Source organism: Varroa jacobsoni, unplaced genomic scaffold (genome assembly GCF_002532875.2).
Source record: "Varroa jacobsoni isolate VJ856 unplaced genomic scaffold, vjacob_1.0 scaffold_641, whole genome shotgun sequence".
Classification (NCBI taxonomy): Eukaryota; Metazoa; Arthropoda; class Arachnida; order Mesostigmata; family Varroidae; genus Varroa; species Varroa jacobsoni.
Genome location: NW_019213543.1, coordinates 354,185 through 375,785, shown reverse-complemented (window position 1 = coordinate 375,785; position 21,601 = coordinate 354,185). Strand labels below are relative to the sequence as shown.

General features: G+C 42.9%; 1 protein-coding gene across 7 annotated transcripts in view; it reads left to right on the top strand.

Moving 5' to 3' along the window:
* Positions 1-21,601, top strand: part of mol (dual oxidase maturation factor 1 mol) — a 107,512-nt gene that overhangs the window by 75,095 nt on the left and 10,816 nt on the right. For all 7 annotated transcript variants that reach the window (XM_022836358.2, XM_022836356.2, XM_022836357.2 and 4 more), the window contains one exon: positions 1,573-1,899. In XM_022836358.2, the coding sequence (XP_022692093.1) occupies positions 1,573-1,899 (327 nt within the window). The remainder of the gene's footprint in view (positions 1-1,572; positions 1,900-21,601) is intronic.

Below are 21,601 nucleotides of genomic sequence, written 5' to 3'. Positions count from 1 at the left end.
TCTTAATTAATCTCTTGATATTATATATGATTAAGAACATCTATAATAAGTACTTAATATCATTGAAAAAGAAAATGAAAAGCCAGACGTGATTGAAGCGTGCAATTCGGACGCGGCAGGTTCGTCTTGATGGAGTTCAGGCGATGCTTGCCATCAAACACGACGCCATTAAGCAGCTGTCCTCAGCTTCGCGAATTTGTCTTCTGATGCACCCGGTGGGATTTATAATCTGTATAATAAAACGCAAATGAATATCTTGTATTCGCATGGTCTATTAGCTGATCCCCGATACCAGTTGGCGCTGTTAAGTAATTTATCGCCCACAACGGTTACCGTGTATTTTCTGCTTTTCGTCTTTCGGGCCGCCCGCCCACTATTACATTGATTTCAGTCGCATCCTTTCTTCGGTCGCTTCCGTATCAGCCATGTTGTTCTATAGAGGTACATGCATAATAAACAGGACGTCATTTTCGATAGTGCAGCCGTACGGGACGCGATAGCACCTGACAACAATTGTGATTGTGCCAATTATACCCTAAGAGTGATAAGGGACTGAAGCTAAACGAGCTTTACAAAGGTGGAACAAGTCGGCTTGTTTGTGTCATTGACGTAAAATAATAACAACGGCCGTCTGCTGCGGCTAAGGCTGATCCGGCGGGTGGAGTGCAATGGAATTCGATTCCCCTACGGCTGGTACGTGTTCTCAACACATAACTATTAGGCCACGTAGATCCCCTGGACGAGCGCATTTGTGGCTGGCGGCTGTGTACGTAAGTGGAAGAAAAAAGCAATCACGCATTGACTGTCGCTGAATATGCCGCGGATGGTTGATCGGGTCGATTGTGTAAATACTAGACGCATATGAGCAACGAGTTTTGAACAGATGTTCTGTGCATTATAGAAACATTACTAAACGCTTCAATTAGACGAGTAGAAGCAAAACACGAGTGCGGTATAGCGCATCTAGTAGATATAGCGCTGAAAGAGCTATTTTTGCCAGCTAAAAAAGGCTAAATCACATGCAGTTGTTTTTTCTGTATCTAATAAATAAATGCGGCCTGAGTGGTTAGATAAAGCCGGTGTGAGAACGGTAGCTTAATGTAGCAATTAATTTTATTTTACCTCCAAGAAGAATAGATGATCGACGCTGACGTTCAATTGAATGTCTGCTAGTTTGAGTTGCCGATTTCCAGTCATCCATATAGTCTAACACAATATATATGTAGCCTTGATAATGGAAACTGCCGAGTCACACACCGGCCTGGCCTGTCTACAGGACAGCGTCGGTACAAAAACGAGGCAAATTGCTGAAGCTTGGTATACTCATAGCGGAATCGCTATAATAACAATGCACATTTTGTAGATTCGATACAAAAGTCATTTGAACGATCTTTGATCACGTCTGGTAATCATTATATGACGTATATAGATAGATAGTAGATATCCACCAACCTACACATACTCGCAGGCGGCACTACGTGCTAACTTATTACGCCATGAGAACAAGTCATTTTAGTACTCAAACAACTCTCAACACCATCCATATTGTTTCGTCTGTCCGTTGTTTTGCAGGCTTACCATACCCGATCTTGACAGTTCTCGATTACCTACGGCAGGATAGCGATGGATTCACGTGGGGCCGAGCCTATCGCAAGGCTGGCTTCTGGGCATCATATTTTCTCTGGTGGTCATTTGCCCTGTGGCTTCTATCGAACTTGCTTCTATGCGCGGTGCCCCGCTACGGAGCATATCTGTTCTCGGTGACAGGTCTCGTAATGCTGGTAGCGGTGTGGATCTATGCGGTTCTGTTGCCAAATACGCCACTCATTATTCCAATGGAAAATGGAAGCTTTCTCAAATTCGATCTCGGATGGTGCTTCTATATGGTGCTGGTTCTCGGTAAGTGACTTTAATGTGACTGATTTGTCGCATTGTTATGAGATCTGAGCTATTTAATTATACTCTCCCTTCATAGTTTGGATGCTGAGGTTTTAGAGTCGAGGGCGGCCTCGGTAATATGTATCTCTTTCTCGATCCGCCACATTTTTTTTGTGAGTCACAGTATAATGTGCTTCTTCTAATCGATATCAGCAGTCCACCTTTTGATCACGACACCTAACCGGGCGAGCTCGGAAGAGCACTGAGCGACGACGCAGAAAATCAGCCACGAAGAGCAAAGTCACACATTTGTAATTATTAATAATAATTGGCAATCATGCGTAAAATTGGATAGATAATATAAACCACTTCAGAAGCGTGCCTCGTCACTGCCACTCCATTGTATTCCCTCATTTACTACGTACACCATACCATGCTCGATACGAACGAGTATTTAATTTGTTTCACAATGGGGAATGGAATGACCGAGCACCTAGTCAGTGCAATGATTTCATATAGACCCATTTCGCTGGCAAGAGATAACTTAGTACATTGTAGAAGGCCAGATACATCGGTGGTAATACGCCAGTATCGCTGCATGCATAGACCTAACGCGTACACACCTACAAGTACGCAGACTTGCAGACGATTTTCCGTTCAACTGCGGCCGATCTACGGTTCGCCTTGTTTACCTCGTTGAAATTGCAAGTAGGAACCGAACGTGTGTGTGTCTACTTACTGCCTGTACATGAATAATTTCATGACGAATGACTGCCATAGCCATTGCGAGAATCGAAACTTTTGTGGGGCTAATTCTCGATACTTGATTTAGTATTAAGAGGGGAAAGACTATGACCGAGTCCCATAACTTTCATGTCGCAGGGTCAACAGGGATGACGCCAAGATACAGGGCAAACCTGCCGACGAGTTAGCAGGTGCCTTCTGCCAATCCCGTTTCGCAAGAGGGCTATTGGTGCTGTTGCAATTATTATCGTTGCCGTTGCTATAGATGATGTAAAGTCTATGTTAAAGAAACGTTCCACTATCCGTGATTATAGTTGCGCATACTTTGCCTGGCACCAATAAATAGGCCGATATCTGGTTGACCCCTTGCTCTAAGCTGAATCAACTTTGTTTTCAAGGAACTAGGTTAAATTCTCCCTGGTCTCCCGTTGTTTATAAGATATAGGGTTACACTTTCAGATAGCTTTTTCTGTTGCGCCATAGACGCATATATGAGCTTGACAAGATACTTTTATCACCAACACTTTGCCTCATTAGCGGCAAATATCACGACAGAGCCAGCAAAGAAAATAATCTATAGAGCATTCTGCAATCCAGATCTGAACGTTCCAAAAACCCAAAAGTAACGCTTGGATTGCACAATACCGCAATTCGAGCTACCGATTAGTCTGTCTAACAGCGTCTTCTATTCGTGATCCGCTGCCGAAAATCAGGGACATAATTGGCACCGTGAGTTCGTCGCGCGATTAGCGACGGCTCAGTTAACGATCACCACAAAACAAACCTGGGCACTGTTTTCTTCTCTATTTTTCTATCTCTTAGGGTGTTTTTCCAGTGAAATGACGGACTGCCCGTTAGACGAATTAAGCAGCCAAGCAGACGTTGACTGGTGGAATAACCCATTCATTCCAGTTGACTGCTCGTTCCGATAACGAGATAGGGTCTCTACGGGAGCGTGGTTCACAGCAGGCAGCGACTGAGTACTTTTTTCGCCTCTCTTACTGCAATCAATCGGATGTTAAAATAATAACGGCTCGATCGATGCCCGACACCTATCTTCCTAAAAAAAAAAAAAAAAAAAAAAAAAAAAAAGACCGTATTCAGCGAATATCATCGAGACCGAGAAAAACTGAAAGTAAAGTCCTCGTTGATGTGTGGTTTCTACACGACAGGACTACTAAGGTGCCGCATGCAGATCGTGAATGTGAAGATCGCTATCGCTTAGAAAAACATATATAACAGGTCCTGTATAGCAGGACTATGCAATATTCTATCGCCTAACTTAGGCTAGCAGAGAACGCGTTGCCGAACGAAGAGAGAACAAACGTCACCGCTCGAATCACCAATGTACTCATTGGCTAGCCCAATGTGTGCGTGAGAGTATCTCGTTTTCACTGCCACACATATGCAATACCTATTCATAGATCGTAGATCAGGCATCGTTGATGCGTGCTGACGTAGACGATAGAACAGAATGCGGATTGATACTACTTTTTTTTTGTATCGCTGAACATTGAAGTTTCCAGGGCGATGTGTGGTTTTCCCAAAAGAAGGTGTTGTATGCGCGGAACTATTGAACGCGACTTGTATATTAAATAACAGTTATTACGGCCTGCGAGTTAAATACTATGCCCACCGCAACAAGGGACGTATTGCTTAAATACAGAATGGAATGAAACATATTGATAGAAAAAACATGACAGATATGTTTTTCTTTTATATTGTATACGTATAAAATCAAAACTGTCAAATTTTCACGAAGCTTCTGCACCACTTCGAACAATTCGGCAACGAGGCCGGACCTTAATCTCTATTAATATGTTTGTTTTGACTCGAGGGGCTTTCTTTTCACTATAAATTAGACCCGTTATTATTGAATTTACTGTTTGGAACTGCGGGTAAGAAACGACGAGTCGTTTCTGCCTTCTACCTTTACAGAATTGTGTAGCATCAGCCAGCAAACTATATTTAACAATAAACCATCGCCAGGTTGCACTTGCCCTTAGTCATGAACCGCAAACACGACTAGCGCTAGCCGGTGCTATTGCAGTGCTCTTTGAAATCTTGTGATTGGCCGGTTTCTCTATCCACCCAAAGAATAATCCAAAGCACAATATTGCACGCATATATCCCTGAGACGTTCGCAGAAGTTCCACCTTTTTTTTTTACTCGCAAATTCGCGATAATATGTATCTTTTTCGTTCGTTCGTTTGTGATAGTTCACTGGCCATAGCTAAGCATCAGTGCATCGACAGATTATTGGTTTTTGATCACCTGACTTTCTGTGGTTGTAAATCCGACGACGACAGTTTCGCCGCGGCGGGGAAATGCCGGATGTGTGTCTGTGGTGGTTTTTTTAATGCGAATACTGAAACAACTGAATAACAGAGAGGATGATAACACGAAGCACTTCTGTATCTGCCTCTTCTAGTAATACGGCCTGGAAACGCTTAGACGCTGAGCCCACACACACACACACACACACACACACACACACACACACACACACACACACACACACACACACACACACACACACACACACACACACACACACCTATATCTATATATACCTTGCACTTTTGTGTTTTGTGATAGTACGGCGCTATTTTAGTACGTTCTTTGCGGCGGCCACTTGTTTCGTGCCAGCGAACCCAACTATTCTAGTCATTTATCAAATCTTTAAACATCTGCGTGTTTATAAATCCAAATGGAAATGTGACATACATATATAGTATGTGTACATGGCTGTCAACTGCGTAATTCTACATGAAAGGGTTGCCCGATGGGAACATTATATGCTGTCATAAAATGTCCGTTTTCACAACGACCAACACTTGACAACAATGACAGCATAGATTCTAACGTCTGCGTCGCGGAGCTATGCGCGACAAACATATAATAAATATGCATTGAGTTGCACGATATAAAACAAAAACAGACGATAGCTTTTTACGTTTGCCAGCATTGGTTGCTATGACTGTTATTATAGACTCGCCAGGATTATGATAGTGCTATCGACAATTTCGCCCATTTTGTTATACAACATTCAGCCGAGACGAGACTTCTATCTGACGTGAAAGTGTTCTGTAAGTCTAAAGTCTGTTTCGGTTCGGCGGCGTGCCTTGACGCCCGTTACCCACAGCTTACCATATGCAAAATGTATCAGCCATAAAGAGACGTACTATTAGGAGACCTTTGCAAGATCGGGGTGTTTTCCTACCAAAACAGCGTTTTCGCGAGGGAATCGAGCACGATTAGCCTGCGCAGAAGTGCGTGCCCATCGAATATTATTGTAAATAGCCCTTTCCGCGTTTACCAAGGCGCGGATCTGTAGGTCTCTGGCAAAAAGAATGTTTTAACAATTTAAGATAAAGAAGTGACCATTGTTATTGTGCAGCGCTCATAGCATTGTCTAGCGAGCAAGATGGTGTCGGCGCATGTCTGAATTGCATTGCTGTTTCTATGTCCCTGAGGGGTACGAATCTTAAAGTGGATTCGTTATGATGAGCGCAGTTGTAAGACTTGAGACCTAGCCTCCAACATGGGTGGCGAGGGATAAAGGTTAGGTTATACAGAGACAAAATCTACGTCTTCCCTTCTTTAATCAACTGTTTTTTTGTGCCTGAAAATAAGAAACGTTAACGAATTAACACGCGTTCGGACAACCAGAAAAAGAATGACAATTTAGAATTTTTTTTTAACATACTATTATTTTTTATTAATATCTTAACGCCAACCTTTTCCGGAGAGGATGGGGCAAAATCACTATATTTCGTTGTCGATATCACAATTCATTCCTATATGGCTTGATTCCTATATGGCTGAATTTGGTAAACTGTGCGCGGCCGTTTTATTTGATCGTCTTTCCGCAACTGTTTAATACCCATAATAACTTGATATTCCCGACGAAGCTGCTTGCTCAACTTTACCTCGTACCCTATATTCGTCGCCTTCGCTTTTTACACACCATTAACTTTTATCTAGTCATTTGACAATATAGAGCTGAAAAGTACGGAAAAGATCTGCGCCATCAATTAATGTAAACAGATAAAGGTTATTAGTGCGAAGTCATCCATATCTGTACCGTATACGAGGTTTATCGATTAATGTAAACAGATAAAGGTCATTCGTGCAGAGCAGACGGCCAGATCACCTGGAAAAACGCATGTAATTTATGTAATGGGAGTATGGCATACATTATCTGTGAATCACAGCCGCCAAGACGATACCAGAAGTAAATATTACCATGGTGCCAAGGGCTGGATGCGCTAACCAGCACGGGAACTGATCTTTCCCCCGATGACTACTCAAGATACCAAAAACGAATTCCTGTTATTTTTGAATTCATGCCCGAAGCACACATAAACAGAAACACCATATTAATCTAAATAACGCTATCTAGTCGTTATTCAGCGCCAACGATAAGTCGAAGATAAACGTGCCACACAAAAAAGGAACCTATTTTTTATAATAGCTTGCTCATATTAAGGCGATATTAACCACGGCTCTAAAGTACTTCAATGTACACCCATACATTTTCACTTTTTTCAATTCCCCGCCGCTTTGAGGCAAGTACCCGAAATTATAAATAAAAAGTTGCGACGATTTATTCAACAATACGACTTAAATACATCTGTTCAGCAGGTCAGACCCCGGCTCTCGCTCTAACGCACAGAGCTTCCCCCGCTGTTTTTAAGGAATAGCACAATTCGGTGCCATCTCTTGTCCCAGTGTTATGACTTTCACCTCTGCTATTTATAATAATAGCTTTCCTCATTTGATCTAATGATCTAGTCGCGTGCATAGCCAGTCATTTCGTGTCTACCTCGTCGGAGCATCAAAGGTGTCCATACTAACCATATAGAACTTGGTCTATCAGGGGACAGAAAAACCGCAAACCGTTAATGATGTACGGCTGTGCCTAACTAGAAGCAGCGGCTAGTCGTATGCTGAGCTCGTGCTATAAAGAAAAAAAGCAGGTTTGCACTTGACTAATGACGACAAACCTTTTGACCCGCCAGCTTCACCAGCACTAATTGATAATGAATGGCGCTAAGACGCCTGGGCCGACCGGGTGACGTGGAGCCACGACTTTCTAGTGTTGGCTGGTCTGCCAACCTCTTGAACCCTCTCTCTCTCTCTCTCTCTCTCTCTCTCTCTCACTCACTCACTCACTCACTTGTTGTCTCGAGAAGCAAGCTTCATTGGCTCGATCGTGGAATGATGTCCACGTCTGGGCGAACGGCGCTGGAGGCCGGGTGGAGCAAAACCCAGATCAGCAAGTAACGAAAGGAAAACTATGGCGGTCGTGAAGAACCGTAAAAATAAAAGTAGGTCCACGGTTTCCTGATAGTGAGCGTGAGAAAATTAACCGACCAGTGAACCGTCGCCGTTAGACTATACTACGACACGTGTGATACACTGTATATATATACGTAATGATACGTGAATGGGCCATTTATTCAGCGGACAATTGCTGGCGGATCCAGTCGCTGTGGCGACCGCCGTCATTTTGCTTTAGAATGAATGGCCTAGCTAGTGCTTGTTTGCGATGGTCACCACTTCTGGTATATGTTGCGTGTTACTTGACTTTGGCCAATGCACGTGGCTGTGTGTCATTCGGGTCCGGCTTATCGTATGCGATAACTATTTTGATACGAGGCAAAACAGTAGTGCGTCGCCATGCAGCGCTGATGGCAGATAGATAAAGAATAAGGGTGAAGAATGTGCTCACAGAAGCACTAATGCTTATTGTGACTATTCTGTGTGAAAATTATACCATAATCTCTATGAGTTAGCAGTGAAATACGGGATATCCTCTCGGACAACGTCGAGGTGTCTCTCTCTCTCTCTCTCTCTCTATTTTTTTATTGATCTTCTTTACGGTTGTTTTTAGATCTCGAGCCAAAAAAGACATCAGTGGATTGTTTATTGTTTGACCTCTCCGTTTTACTGGTAAAGACTAGGCTGTGTCCTCAAACCTAGGTCGTCTTTAGATTGAACTAAGGTAGATGGTGACCACCGATGTTCCGAGCGCCCCGAGTAGAGGCAGTTTGTCCCTTCGACGTTTATTAACGGAGTACCTTTTTTGGGTTGTAATCCCGTTTACCTAGAAGCGACTGTTATTAAATAGTTGTGCCTTAAGCCATTGTACGAACGTTGATTATTTTAATTATTTTACTTCTGTTATTATACGCCTATTGTGAACGAAAGGCAAAATTAATGGAAAATAAAGTGCGCTATTCATTATTGGCATGGATGACATTTGTATTGGTAGTTTTATGTGACTATGCCTCCATTAGCTCTTCGGTTGAATATAGTGACCTTTGTTTCCTAACTTAACATTACTAGTCACCCGTATTGATGTTATATATAGATGTCTTAGATAAGTAAAGTATTGTCAAAAACTCGTCGTACCCATACAGAACTCTGTCAAATCTTTTCGGTACCGTTTCTGGGTCAAAGAATCATTGGCAACACATCGGGCCCAATCCAACTGCTGGGTTGCTACAGCGGACTGGGCCTTTGATGTTGTCAGCTGCGCTTTTTCCCTGCAACGTCCCTTTACTTGGCTCTCTTTGATACACGCTGGGTGTCGTTATCATCTTCGGCCACAGCGTTTCTCGCACTTGTCGTATCTATGAGCGGTTTTGGTTGGTGCGGGCGAATTCTTTCGATTGGTCCGTACAAACCTTTCCGTGCTCACCATTACCTGTTACATACGGTGGCACAACCATGGCGTCGGTAAATTTTGTTCCGCTCAGAACCCCTGACTCGTGGCGGGTAGGCAGAGTACGATCTTCTCCGTTGAGCGATTAAACACTGATCCACCGATTCTAAAAGTAGCTTCGCTATCATGGCGCATATACCGCCTTCCGTATCTACTATTTCGCTGATGGTTCGTCCGTAACAGTGGATGATCAAGGCGCACTTCATTTCTGCGGTCCAGTAGCTACTACTCGCTCTACATACGGGGCAGCCATTGTACTTGTTAGGCCAAAACAGGCAAGCAGATCCCTCGCCATGGGAAACAGACAGGGAGTCATGGCAAGGGACGAAGAAACTATTGCGGACTGTTAATAATAACATGCCGAAGATTGACGGAATAACTAAAACAGATGATACTAACGCGGATGGTGGGGTTAAAAGCAGTTCACGTAGCGATAACCAGGGTACGCGATAAGTGCAGTGAAAGGGGAAATTCAATAGGGTACACATAGCAGAGGTTAGTTTAATGTTTATCTGCATGTAGAAAATTCGATCGAGTGAACGCTCTTTTTTCTGTATGTTATTGATATAGTGAAACGCTCCAGTTATTATTATAAACTATATACATGTAGTATCATGCATAGTAAAACTGAATTAAGTGCAGGTGAAATAAGTTCCGGGTGCATGGAACTATACTACCGTACTTCGAGATTTTCAAGCTCTAGCCGAGACTAAAGTTAGATGTGCATAACTTCACGCAAAACATACGGCCTCGCCCCTAAACCAACGAATGGTTGTTAGTTTCCTTTTTTTCCAACTTTTGTCCATTATACTATTGACTGTGTACAACTTGCGTAACGTTTGTTCTATGCCAATCCTTGATCAATCATCAGAAGTTATCATTTTCAAGTTTACATCCTGTCGAACCTATCAGAGATCAGCAAGTAAGTTAAACAGCTCGAAATTGAAAATGCGTTCCTTATCCGTTTTACATCTTTGGGTAGAATGCGGCCAGCCACTAGGTACCCCAAATCTTAAATTTGGAATCGTGTAGTTATACGCTAGTAGTACACTGTGCTATAAACTTAAAGTTCTTGCGTAGTTACGTTGAATCATTTCTTGGCAGCCGTATCTCGTTGTGATACGTATCAATATGACCATACCATGCAACATTTTTCTTAATGTGCAGAAGCATTAACAAAAAGTTCTTCGATTGAGTCTCGAAAGGGTTGGCTGATCGAAGTGACACATGTATACACTGTGTAAATTTCGTAACATAAAATAATATATTGAGTCTAATTGAGAGCTTTTCAACAGTTACATGAATGCTATGTGATGAGGCACTCGTGAAGGATGAAATGCATAATACGTTTATGAAGGTGTTGCTTCGTTTGATATTCGAAGCCTTAGGCGGCCTGTTTAGCAACTGTGAGTCGTTTCTCTGATCCAAATTGTCGTGGATCAGAGACTTAGCAAGAAATTACTGAAACTGTACCAAGATCATATTGTGTGTTGATATGATTATCCTCACGTCGTATGGATTTTATTAAAGTAGTTCTGGTTGCCTTTTGATTTTGAGAAATTTAAGCATGGGCCCTACCGTCTGGGTTCTCCACTTATTGGCGCTTCGTTTGTATTATTTTAGTAGAAGGCTTGTGGGAAGTTATTACGGTGACCTCTAGAAGACAAACGACATGTTTTGACTCACCAGGGAACGTAAGCATGACGTGTTTTGCCTTTCTTGAACACTGGCATATTTCTGATATCCCTATGTATATAGCAAATAGATATAGATGAGAATTCACTTAAAATAATTAGAAAACTTCATGTTTCATGCCAAGAATCTGCCTTTTCATAGCCATTTCAATCCGATCATTACTATGTTAAGCAAATGGCCAGCCTATTATCGTCGCCCTTATATACGAACATGTACTGTCGCCTCTGCAAGATTCCCACTGCCGTTTGCTAGCATACAAACACATTTTGGAGCGACTCTCTCAGAATTATGACGGTCCCTTCAAAGTCGTATCCTGGGCAGAGAGCAGAAACTTAATTACCGAAAAAAAAAAAAGAAACATTCTTTCTTTCCTATGTGTGGAGAAAAACGCGATATGATCAACGAAAAGCACGAAGGAACAAACGATTGTTCGACACTCAGCAGATTCGTCTTAGGGTGTCGGACACTTCAACGAACAATGATGCCCCTCGTAACAAACATGACAGTTTCTTGAGCCGCAGCACCAGTAATTAGCTAAGAACAAAATCGACCACTAAATAGCATCTTTTAGCTCGCCACCCCGTAAGCAAGCAGAATGCCGTGCCCGAACCCCTAAAATGGCTGAGATGAGCAACGTCCTTGATGGATCACGGTGGCTCAGGCAAAAGCCAGAAACGACATAAAATCGTCGGCAATTCCACTCGCTAACGCATCTCTCGCCTTGCGCTTGAGGTTAATACTGCGCGATGGACACTTTGTATGTTGTCATCGTCGAGCCGCAACGTAATTACCCTTGGGATCACAAAGCTCGCTGGGATCGTCGTTACACGGCCAGACAGTTCCACACGCGGTATACCATCTTACACCATAAAGACAGCCAGGCCATGAAAAAGACGAGGACAGTACCCACAAGTTGCTGCCTCCGGACGATAACGGCTAAATGTATGGCTGACACTGACTCAGATGACTATGTAGCCCTGCACGCATTGTGTCTCTACCAACTGTAACTAGAATGACCAGCTGTTACTTCTTTGCCCGCACAAGTTAGCAAATTATTTAATAACTTCTGGAAGATAGCTGCCAATTGGAAGGAGGTCAATTTTTCTACCACTGAGAAGTACAACAGCTACAAAGAATGAGGTACGACGATGAGGATTAAGGCGTAAGAAACGAGGCACAACAGTTGCGCGAATGGGTACCCTGTTTTGGTATTATGGTCGAATGCGTACGCGTGCGTAACCATAATAGAAAACTTATGAACGAGCGGCTGTTGACGGGGCAAGGGGTTCATGTCATGGGAACAGTAAGCACGTCCATAGAAGATAACTATTGTGCTGCTTAATGTAGATGGGATTTGTAGTTTGTCAAATAAAGGATGAGGAAAAACTCGGTACTGGCCTGAGTGGCTGTTGTTAGTCGTAAACTAGGCGTACGCGCTGGTGCCATAGGTTTGCCATACCCAAATAGACTGCGTTTAGTGGCGCAGTAAAAGATCAGTCATTAATTGACATTGGCGTACTTTTTACGCGATTAAAATACACGGAGGTCTATGCCGAACAAGGCACCCTTTTCGCTGCATTAGCATCCGTTGAGACGTTGTCAACAGGCCATTTATACAACAATTTTGTAAAGCGTATTCTTGTTCAGTAGGCTACAGCTATTATCTTTATCAGTTATAATTGTTTAGCATAAGTAAATGCACCTATAATTACTTCCGTTCTCAGCACATACTGTACAACCGGCTAACTGTATAGATAATTCTATTAATGTTCTTTATTTTGACTGCGTACCAGTCTATGGACACACCGTGAGCTGTGATGATATATCTCTGCGAGTTATGGTGGTAACGTGTTTACTTATTACCTGGCGGCAAACACTAGCTGGTCTGAATCTGAATTCTGGGAGAATTTTGAAATTAGATCATCTAATTATTTCTGAGTTGAAATTCAAAAACATCACTTTCTGAACGTTTAATCACATGATATAGCTAGGTGATAACATCGAACGAATTCCGTACGTTCGATGTTGTCCGTTATCTTCCGACGTCGCACCATTTAGATACTTCCAGATGGGGTGCACCTACCTACTCCCAGTTTCGCTGGGGCCGCGCCCTCTGAAGTCCACGTATCTTCGGCGCCCCATAGCGTACCCAGGATCCATTGTTATATTCAACTCAAATGTAGCATTTTATAAAACAAACAGACAACAGAAGTCCATACGTACCTAATCCAGCTTCGTTTATTCGTTATAGAGACGACTTACTACTTCTGTTTTGCAGCGTCGTTGACATATTAATAAAAAAATAGAACAAATATATGAGAAAATCGGAATGCATCGTCAACAACAACAACATTCTCAGCAACTGCGCCAACGACAAAAATAGCAGAAAATTAACCTTGAAAATTAAAATGTTATTGTCGCTATCATCGCCACTGTTATATATATAAAGGTGGGAACGCTTAATATTAGAGTTGTTTAGGAAACAACAGAGAAAGGGATCAAAATCGTGCAATTTTTCAAAAGTCGTGGACGACACAGTCTGGATACGCAGTATGGATTCGTGCCGTATGTACACGATTAGACAAAGGCCACGATTTTCTGCTAGTATCTGTAACAGTATGCGTGTGTATCTATACGCAGATCAGAGTCGCTACTCTACAGAAAAAGATCATTGCGCATTTGTAAATAAGTCTATTTTCCCTTCCCTATTGCTACTACACAATTTAAAGAAAGAGGGCAAAATTTTTAGATCTTTTCTATTTCAGTAAAAAAAATAGAACGGAAGCAAGCAGGGTTGGTTCTGTCGGTTACCCTTTTTGCCCTAGTTTCTCGTCTGCATATCGTCCCGACGGCATAATCGTGATCGGATGAGATGCTACCGTTGATCAACTGGCGTGAAGTATTTTAGACAATATTCCGTTTTCGATTGGGTCGTTCAGGCGATATTCATCATCGAACATTACAATGGTAATGTTTAACAAGTGGTAATGTTAATAGTAACAGCAGTAACTTTTATGTACTGTCAACTTGGTCTGCCCTATATGGACGCGGTAATTGAACTGCACGATAAATTATAATAGCACGATAATTACCGCGTCTATATGGACAAGATACGTCCAGTGTACCGAGATTATAGAAAAGAGAGAGGAATCTTGAAATCCTGGTACGACGTTACTCGCTGGATCGCTAATGATCAGAAGGCATTTGAGAAGCGCTGCCGATAAGTGGTTTCAGGCCACTTAAGGTCACTCGACCGAAAATATAAGATTCACGGCCTACCACCGTAACATTGGAGTCAGTACTGATTTCGTTGTCTCCTAAGTCAATGACTATCATCCAGGTTCGTAAAATTATGACTAATGATTGTTTGAGCTTTTTCAGAAGAGCGTTGTAATACCCTCAAAATCAGTGATCCGGCTATGTTATCAGACACATTAATGATAATAATAGCACAGATGTTTGGAGTCTATTTCGCATCCAAGAATGAAACAAGTAAACGGATTAACCCATGATGAAGTATTAGACAGCAGGGGGATACAGTATGCCAGATATAAAAAATGTTCGAAATCGGTAGCGAGGCTTATATAAATAAAATACTATTTTATCAATAACTATTATGGTTTCATTGTTGATCGTAAGCAGCAGAAGATAAGAATCAATAGTGCATATATAACTCTTACGCAATCTGGTTTGTATCTTTTGCGGGACCGCGAAAGGCCAAATCGGCGGTGCCTTTCAATAGCGTAACGAGTAGCACGTAGTTCCTTCCAGTCGTTAGCAGTACAACGATAACAAGATACGATAGCATGTTCTTCACAATATAACGGTTCTGCATTTTCCCGTCTTTCCGTCACGTGTGGGTTCACAAAAAGAACGAAAAACCCAGCAAGAGGTAGTTGGGCCTGACAATGACACCATCAGATGTGCGGTGGGTTGCTAATAGCCGACCGTCGTTAACCATCACCAGAGTAAACGGTAATGACCGCGCATAGCGATCATGGCCACATGAATGTGAACGTTTGTTGCGACGGTGACGCGTACAGCCTACATGACTAATAAATATCATTAGCGAATGGACACCGCAGAGCGTACGAAGAGTTAATCAAGTTAATAGACCGTAGCCCAGCTATGGTAATCACAAAAAGTCCCATTTCACGAAATTCGGACTGTCACTATTCCGAGCTTGCTGTTCCATGTAAGCGCTTTTTTTTTTCTCTTTTTTCGTGACATCGACTTTTCGGAGCTCTGATTCGTCGTAAATCCGTGTTGGAGGCGACGCATCGTAGCCTGCTGCCTATAATATCTCAGCTTCCGTTTGTTTGTGACTCGTTCCAGCATTAGTACAGCCAATGTAGTAGTGAGTGGAAAAGGAAACCCGTCTGCAGATCGTGAAAGCAGAAACCCCATAAAATCACGATACCTAATGCCATCGTTTAGTCGGGACGATTACATGGCCAGTATATGTACTCGAATCGTTGACGTGATATTTTCGGAAAGCTCTATAGTGGAACAGCTGAAACTATAGAGCAAATTAAATAGTTCATAGACTGATATGAACATTGATATTCTGTAGCTTTTCTAAATTGTCTATCATATGAGCTCATTATTCAAATCAAAGATTGATACTTGAGTGGCTAGCGCAAAGGTCACATTTGGGTCGCAGTAAACTGGAAACGATCATGGGCGAAAAACGCGAAGTTGATTGCATCCGTCTGCCGTGCGTTTTCGGTCAACGAACGAACGATTTTAGAATAAGTACGGCCTGTAGCCGAAAGGGTTAGAAATTATTATGGAATAATCAAATATTATAGGATAATTCCCAGGCTTTAGGTTGGGAACTATTGTTAATGGCTTTTAAATTTGCAGCGTTGTTTCGGTATTTATTTTTATTTGTAAACGACTATGAGTGTTTCTATTAAGTTGAGGTTCAGTTAATCTGAAACGGCAACGACCGTGCTAGAAGAGACTAACTTTGAAATGTGATTGTTCCTAATTCTGGTACGATATGCATCTACAGTTACCCGTACAATCCATGCTGCGATCTACATTACGTCGTTATCTTGCCCGCTGACTTGTATATCTGCACACGTTTTCAGCGATTTCTGTTTTTACCAAATCGGAACGCCTTTTGTCTGTCCACTTGAGTGAATTGTTCGTCCGTTAGAATAAGCCGGTAAGAAGAAACAACGGCGGCCGAAGCCCGACACAAACCGATCCGGCAAACCGGAATTTCCTTCCGCCGGTACTTCGGTCTTTACCATTCATACTCACTTCTGACTGGTACGGCAACAGCACCCTGATTGTCCAGCTCAACAAATCACCCGGCTCGCTTCGACTAATGGTTCTTGTAGATTTCTCTTAATTATTTGTATTAATATTGGTCTATGTAGCCCGTCCCAACGCGTTCCAATTTAGCCCCAACGACAACTGGCGATCTAATGAAGACCTCGTGACAAACAATAACTCCGAACCCTTCGGCTTGCTATACTACTCGCTCTTCGCTTACGACATAATGGAAAACGGCGAAAAAGCACATGTATGCTAGGACCACAAAAGGATTTAAACAGATACTTGAATAGTAGTATACGCAGCAGAGCTCATACTAGTCGATAGCAAGAGATACAGGCTTCTATAATACACAGCCACGTTCCGGCGAGCAGAAGTTCTAGATATAAGCGTACACACACAGCCGGTGACTTCTGTCACTAATCAGCTTTCGTTTTGCCAACAGCCCTCGTATCTATCTTCCGGCTGATTAGTGCCGGTATACTGTGATTGCCCGTCAAAGATTGTCTGTGTGGCGGCGGAACACCAAGTTCTGCTGTCAGAGGGTTCGAGGGCGGAAGGGGATCGAGCTAGATCTAAAACTATCGGACGCTATTTTTAGATGTCCAAAAAAATAATTTCTCAACCATCGCGGCTAACGTCCGACGATGATATCGAATGCAACCCCAGTATCAAGTTGAACTTTGCCCGTAGCCCTTGTCATCAAGTCACAGCCTAAATTTACGGCGCGATCAGCGGCTAGCGCTAACTGGCCATCAGTGACCTATGCGGAACATATTTAAAAGTAAATCTGGGTAATGATGTAGGGAGTCCAATGCTATTATAGCTGGCCAACACGCTGAAGCTTGTTACACATAGGTATCTTCTAGACGCGGATAGTGAGCTGGAAACCAGAAAGACAGACGATTCAAATGCTCAAACGGTTAACCGATGGTTGTTAATACTGTGTGAGTAAATTTGTCTTTGAATGTATCGAAATGATGGAAACTGATTTAGCTTCCTACGAGTTCACCTTAGGAGATGCTTTTGCTCCAAAAAAAACAGACTGAAAAACAGAGCCAAACTTAATACCAGTTTTATGAAAACTGAATTAATTTTTCAATTCTACGATGGTGACATACCTACATACTTAATTTTTTAACCAATAATAAAATCTATATTGGATTTTTCTTTACCTAAGGGATACCTTATCAACGACACACTACCAAATGAGGTCTTGCACAAAGGCTGGAGCTAAGAAATGGACACAATCGTATCAGTACGGTAAAAACAACTGTTGCCCAGTATAATTTGATTGTCTTGTAAATAAATAAAAAAAAAAAAAAAAAACGATGCAAGTCTTCGAAAATTATTTATTTATTTAAAGGACGCGAAATAAATGCCGCATCCTGTAGGCATGCCATCGAAATACGATCAGGTGGGGATTCTGAGCACTGATGAGACGAGCCAAAGACCATATCAGACTTGCAATTGACCTTGGTATTACAACCATGCAGGTGATTCCTTGAGACGTATATAAGCGCGCACCTAATGATCAGTGAGTGCCTGTTGCTTATAACCGCTGGAAAATTTCTGTTTCAGACGCGGCTTACGTTGCTCCGATAGGGGTCGACACAATATAGTGACGTTCGAAACATATGCCGTTAAGACGATATTTTAAGGTTGGTGAAAGGATTCATAGACCCCTGCTGAAATCGGAGGAAAATATCTTCATAGTTGACTTGACTGCCAGGGCGTCTTCGTGAACCCAGTGAATTTTAAAGGAATAATTGTATGTCGGCTGTCTTCAACGTTCGTGTTCTCGTTATTCAATGAAAGTTTCCTTCACAATAAAAGTACAAGCGTATGTTATAAACACTTTTGGGCTAGATTTGACAAATGAACTATTTGTAACTAGCATCCTCCTATCCGTTATCAGTTTCCACTCATTGATTTCAATGGCTATTTAGAATTCGTAGACGTTTCTGCCTCAAGCTATTGGAGTCGTTCTTCATTTTTGAATTTTCTTCTATATGATATGCCGGTACATTGGAAGAATTCTCTTATTTCAACTGATGCATGGCAGTGGTCACATTTTAATGATGATTCGTTCTGTTATCCTGTATCGGAAGAGTTTCGTCACGTTTGACAAAGGTATCTTTCCGTAGTGGGCCCGCTGATTCGTTGTCAAACGCTACGTTTTTAGACGTTTCCGCATCAGGCCTTATCTATCACCGAATGGCCGGATGGAGCACCATGATGGAGGTCAAAATCAAACCCGAAATTATAGATTACAACGACACGTAGCTGATGTATCAATCTAAAGGTTCTGTGGGCGGAATTCGATGATTCGATCGTAAATTCCCAGTTGTATGACTTACGTTTCAGCACAAAGATGACACGTGTCTCCCACTACCGGGCTACCTCTTCTATTTTGGCTAACACCAATGATTGATGATTCCTGTTTTCTAATTTGTCATCTTCCAAGATTCAACAGACAGGATCTTCGGATCGCCGTTATTCTATTGAAGTCGATCTTGTTAGTAATTGAAGATCCGCCGCTAATCTATACGAAAAGGCTTAGTTAGCTCTAATAGAAGCGACGTTTCATAACAATTTCATTTGGATCGGCATATACAGATATGCTTTGGGAACATACGTAAGCAGAACTTGTCAGATCCTCTGCAACCTGCAACTCTTTAATCTTTTAGAAAACTAACGCAAATGCCAGTATCGCAGTCGCACACACAATATGTGTGTGTAACAGTGATCCTTACATGAAAAGCCCCTTTGAAGGATATAGCGTTGCTAACACGCTATTGCAATGGCTTTTGGTGACCAATAACTGCCCTGAGCAGTATCCTGGGCGAATGGGGCGGGCGCGCAGCTAGTAGGGAGTTGCTCAATCGTCGGATCGATGATATCGTTGGTTAGACAGCAAACGTATTTCTGTGTTTCGCTGGTAGTGCTAAAAATAAACCGCCATTAGTGTAAAGCGGAACAAGACATCAACACGAATATTTGTAGGGCACCGGCGCTGCAGCAATAGCCTGTATCATAACGATGACAGAAATTCTGCCATTGGCAGGCGATGCTTGCGTGATGACGTCTCACTACCCGGGGTCCAAACTACCGCCTCAAGCGGCTGCGGAACTAACAACAAGAACAGTGCGTTTCGGCTGCCACAGCGTGGTACTGACAAAACTGTCATGGTAAAGCTCTGTTTACTTTCCGTTGAAGTACCCGTTACGGATAATGACAGGTGATCGGCATTAAGCTCACAAGCGAAGCGTTCACGCATATCTCTATTCGTACGTGAATTTGTGCGTAAGTGGTATTCGTTGACCGTCGAAGCGCTGATTTGCACTCGTATCTTGAACTCGTCAGAAGGTTTTGTTGCCACACGTGTTATGAGGCGCGTATTCTTCTTCCCCGTAGATTAGCTCCACTAGGAACTCGATGATCGGTAGAAGAAAAGCGGGCTAACACGCCACTGGCAACGCTGCAGCAATTACTGAATAATTTTTACACAAAAAGGATCGATTCATGACTCGTATTGAACGTAAGGCAGTCAGTCGACTGACAAAACGGGAAATCTCTAGGTATCCCAATCTGACCTTATCCTTGTTCAACCTATCGGTTGGTCGCTATATATGAATCATATCGTGTGCGCCTGGCTACCTAAAACCTTATTTGCTAACTGTTGCCCAAGCCGTTATTGTATAACGCGACTGTAAACATCAGCTCATCACTCTCCCGTGCCACGGCTATGCCGCTCCCCCTATAACACCGATCGTAAGTACGGCTTTCACGAGAATCGCTCAAACATCAAAACATGAAACCCGTCGAAATGGAACGTCCGTTGACATTTCCCATTAGAGTAGATAGGCAATCGATAAAAAAGGAGACAAACAGATGAAGATGGCGCAAAATTTAGCATCACCGACAGTAACAACTGCCGCATCTTTAGCAACAACAGTTGCAACCCAATAACAAAGAACCCCATAGCAACTGTCCATAGATAAATAAACGTCTACCATTTAGTAGCAACAAAAAAAGATAGACAAACATACACACACTAAGCAAACGCGAAAGGAAAACAGACATACACAGGCACTGGCTCATGGCGAGGAGATGCCTGCAGCAATAGGTAGCAAGAGCCGAAGTGCCCTAAGAAGCTGCAACGGCTACACTTTCTTTCTCTGCATTCTGAAGTAAAGAAGGAAGGCCATCGGACGGCCTTGATCATGAAATGCCACTATCGTTACGATAGTCGCCACCAATGGCGCTAGCACACATGTTCTCCTCTCTCTCAACACATGAGCCCCCCCCGCTTTGTTTTCGCCCATTTGCGCTTTCCTTTACGAAGCAAACCGCTGTTGTAAGCCAATTGATCCCTGCTGCCTGACAGCCTGGGTCTCTACATGCGTCCGTTCGTTTCGGGGACGTATATACTATACGCGTCTTCCGATTATACAAGGTGCGCGATCCTGAGTGACGGTTCGACAACAGCACTATGAAGTGCTTCGGTGTCGCTCCCGTGTCGATGGCTATGGCGGCGACTGCGTCTGCTGTCTTACCGACTGGCGGTATTGCATTGCTGACATGCGGCGACTGTCACCTGTGTAGTTATTGTTGTACCTTCTAGCTTTTCCGCTTAGAAGTCGCAAAGCCGACGACAATGGTGATAGCACTGCTGCGATGTTACTGACATTGGTATGGCGTGGGTATAAGGCGGTAGCGGTCCAGGTTCGGCGAAGCTATTGCTTAAGTCGACCGGATGCCGGTTAACGCGTCCTGCTGTAGGGCAGCAGTACCTGACAAGCAAATTCAGTTATATGGAATGCTAGGCTGTCATCGGCTTTAACACGATGGTGGTGCTTATTGCGAAATTGGCACGTGAGAATAGGCAGCACGAAGATGGACTGACAGAAGGAGGGATTGGGTAGGGAGTGTACGAAACGTTGAGAGTAGACGGGTAGACTGTGCTGCAGTGAGATACAAATGCAAACTGACATGGTAAATACAAGGCTGTTAGAGTACGATAGATATGTCTTCTCCGCCAAAGCTGCGTCCGTTCGGATCGGACACCGTCGCTGCGCCATTAGCTCCGAGTAGATCTGCCATAGAGAGATGACTGTTTTTCACGTGTGACGGATAGTGCGTAAAGCCGAAAATAATTCTGTTTACTGAAAACCTCTAGTAGCGCATAGCTAGAGTTATGCATTGTTAGAGGATATACTGTTTTCCATAGGCACTTATGACGTAGGGAATCTCTGCGATTAA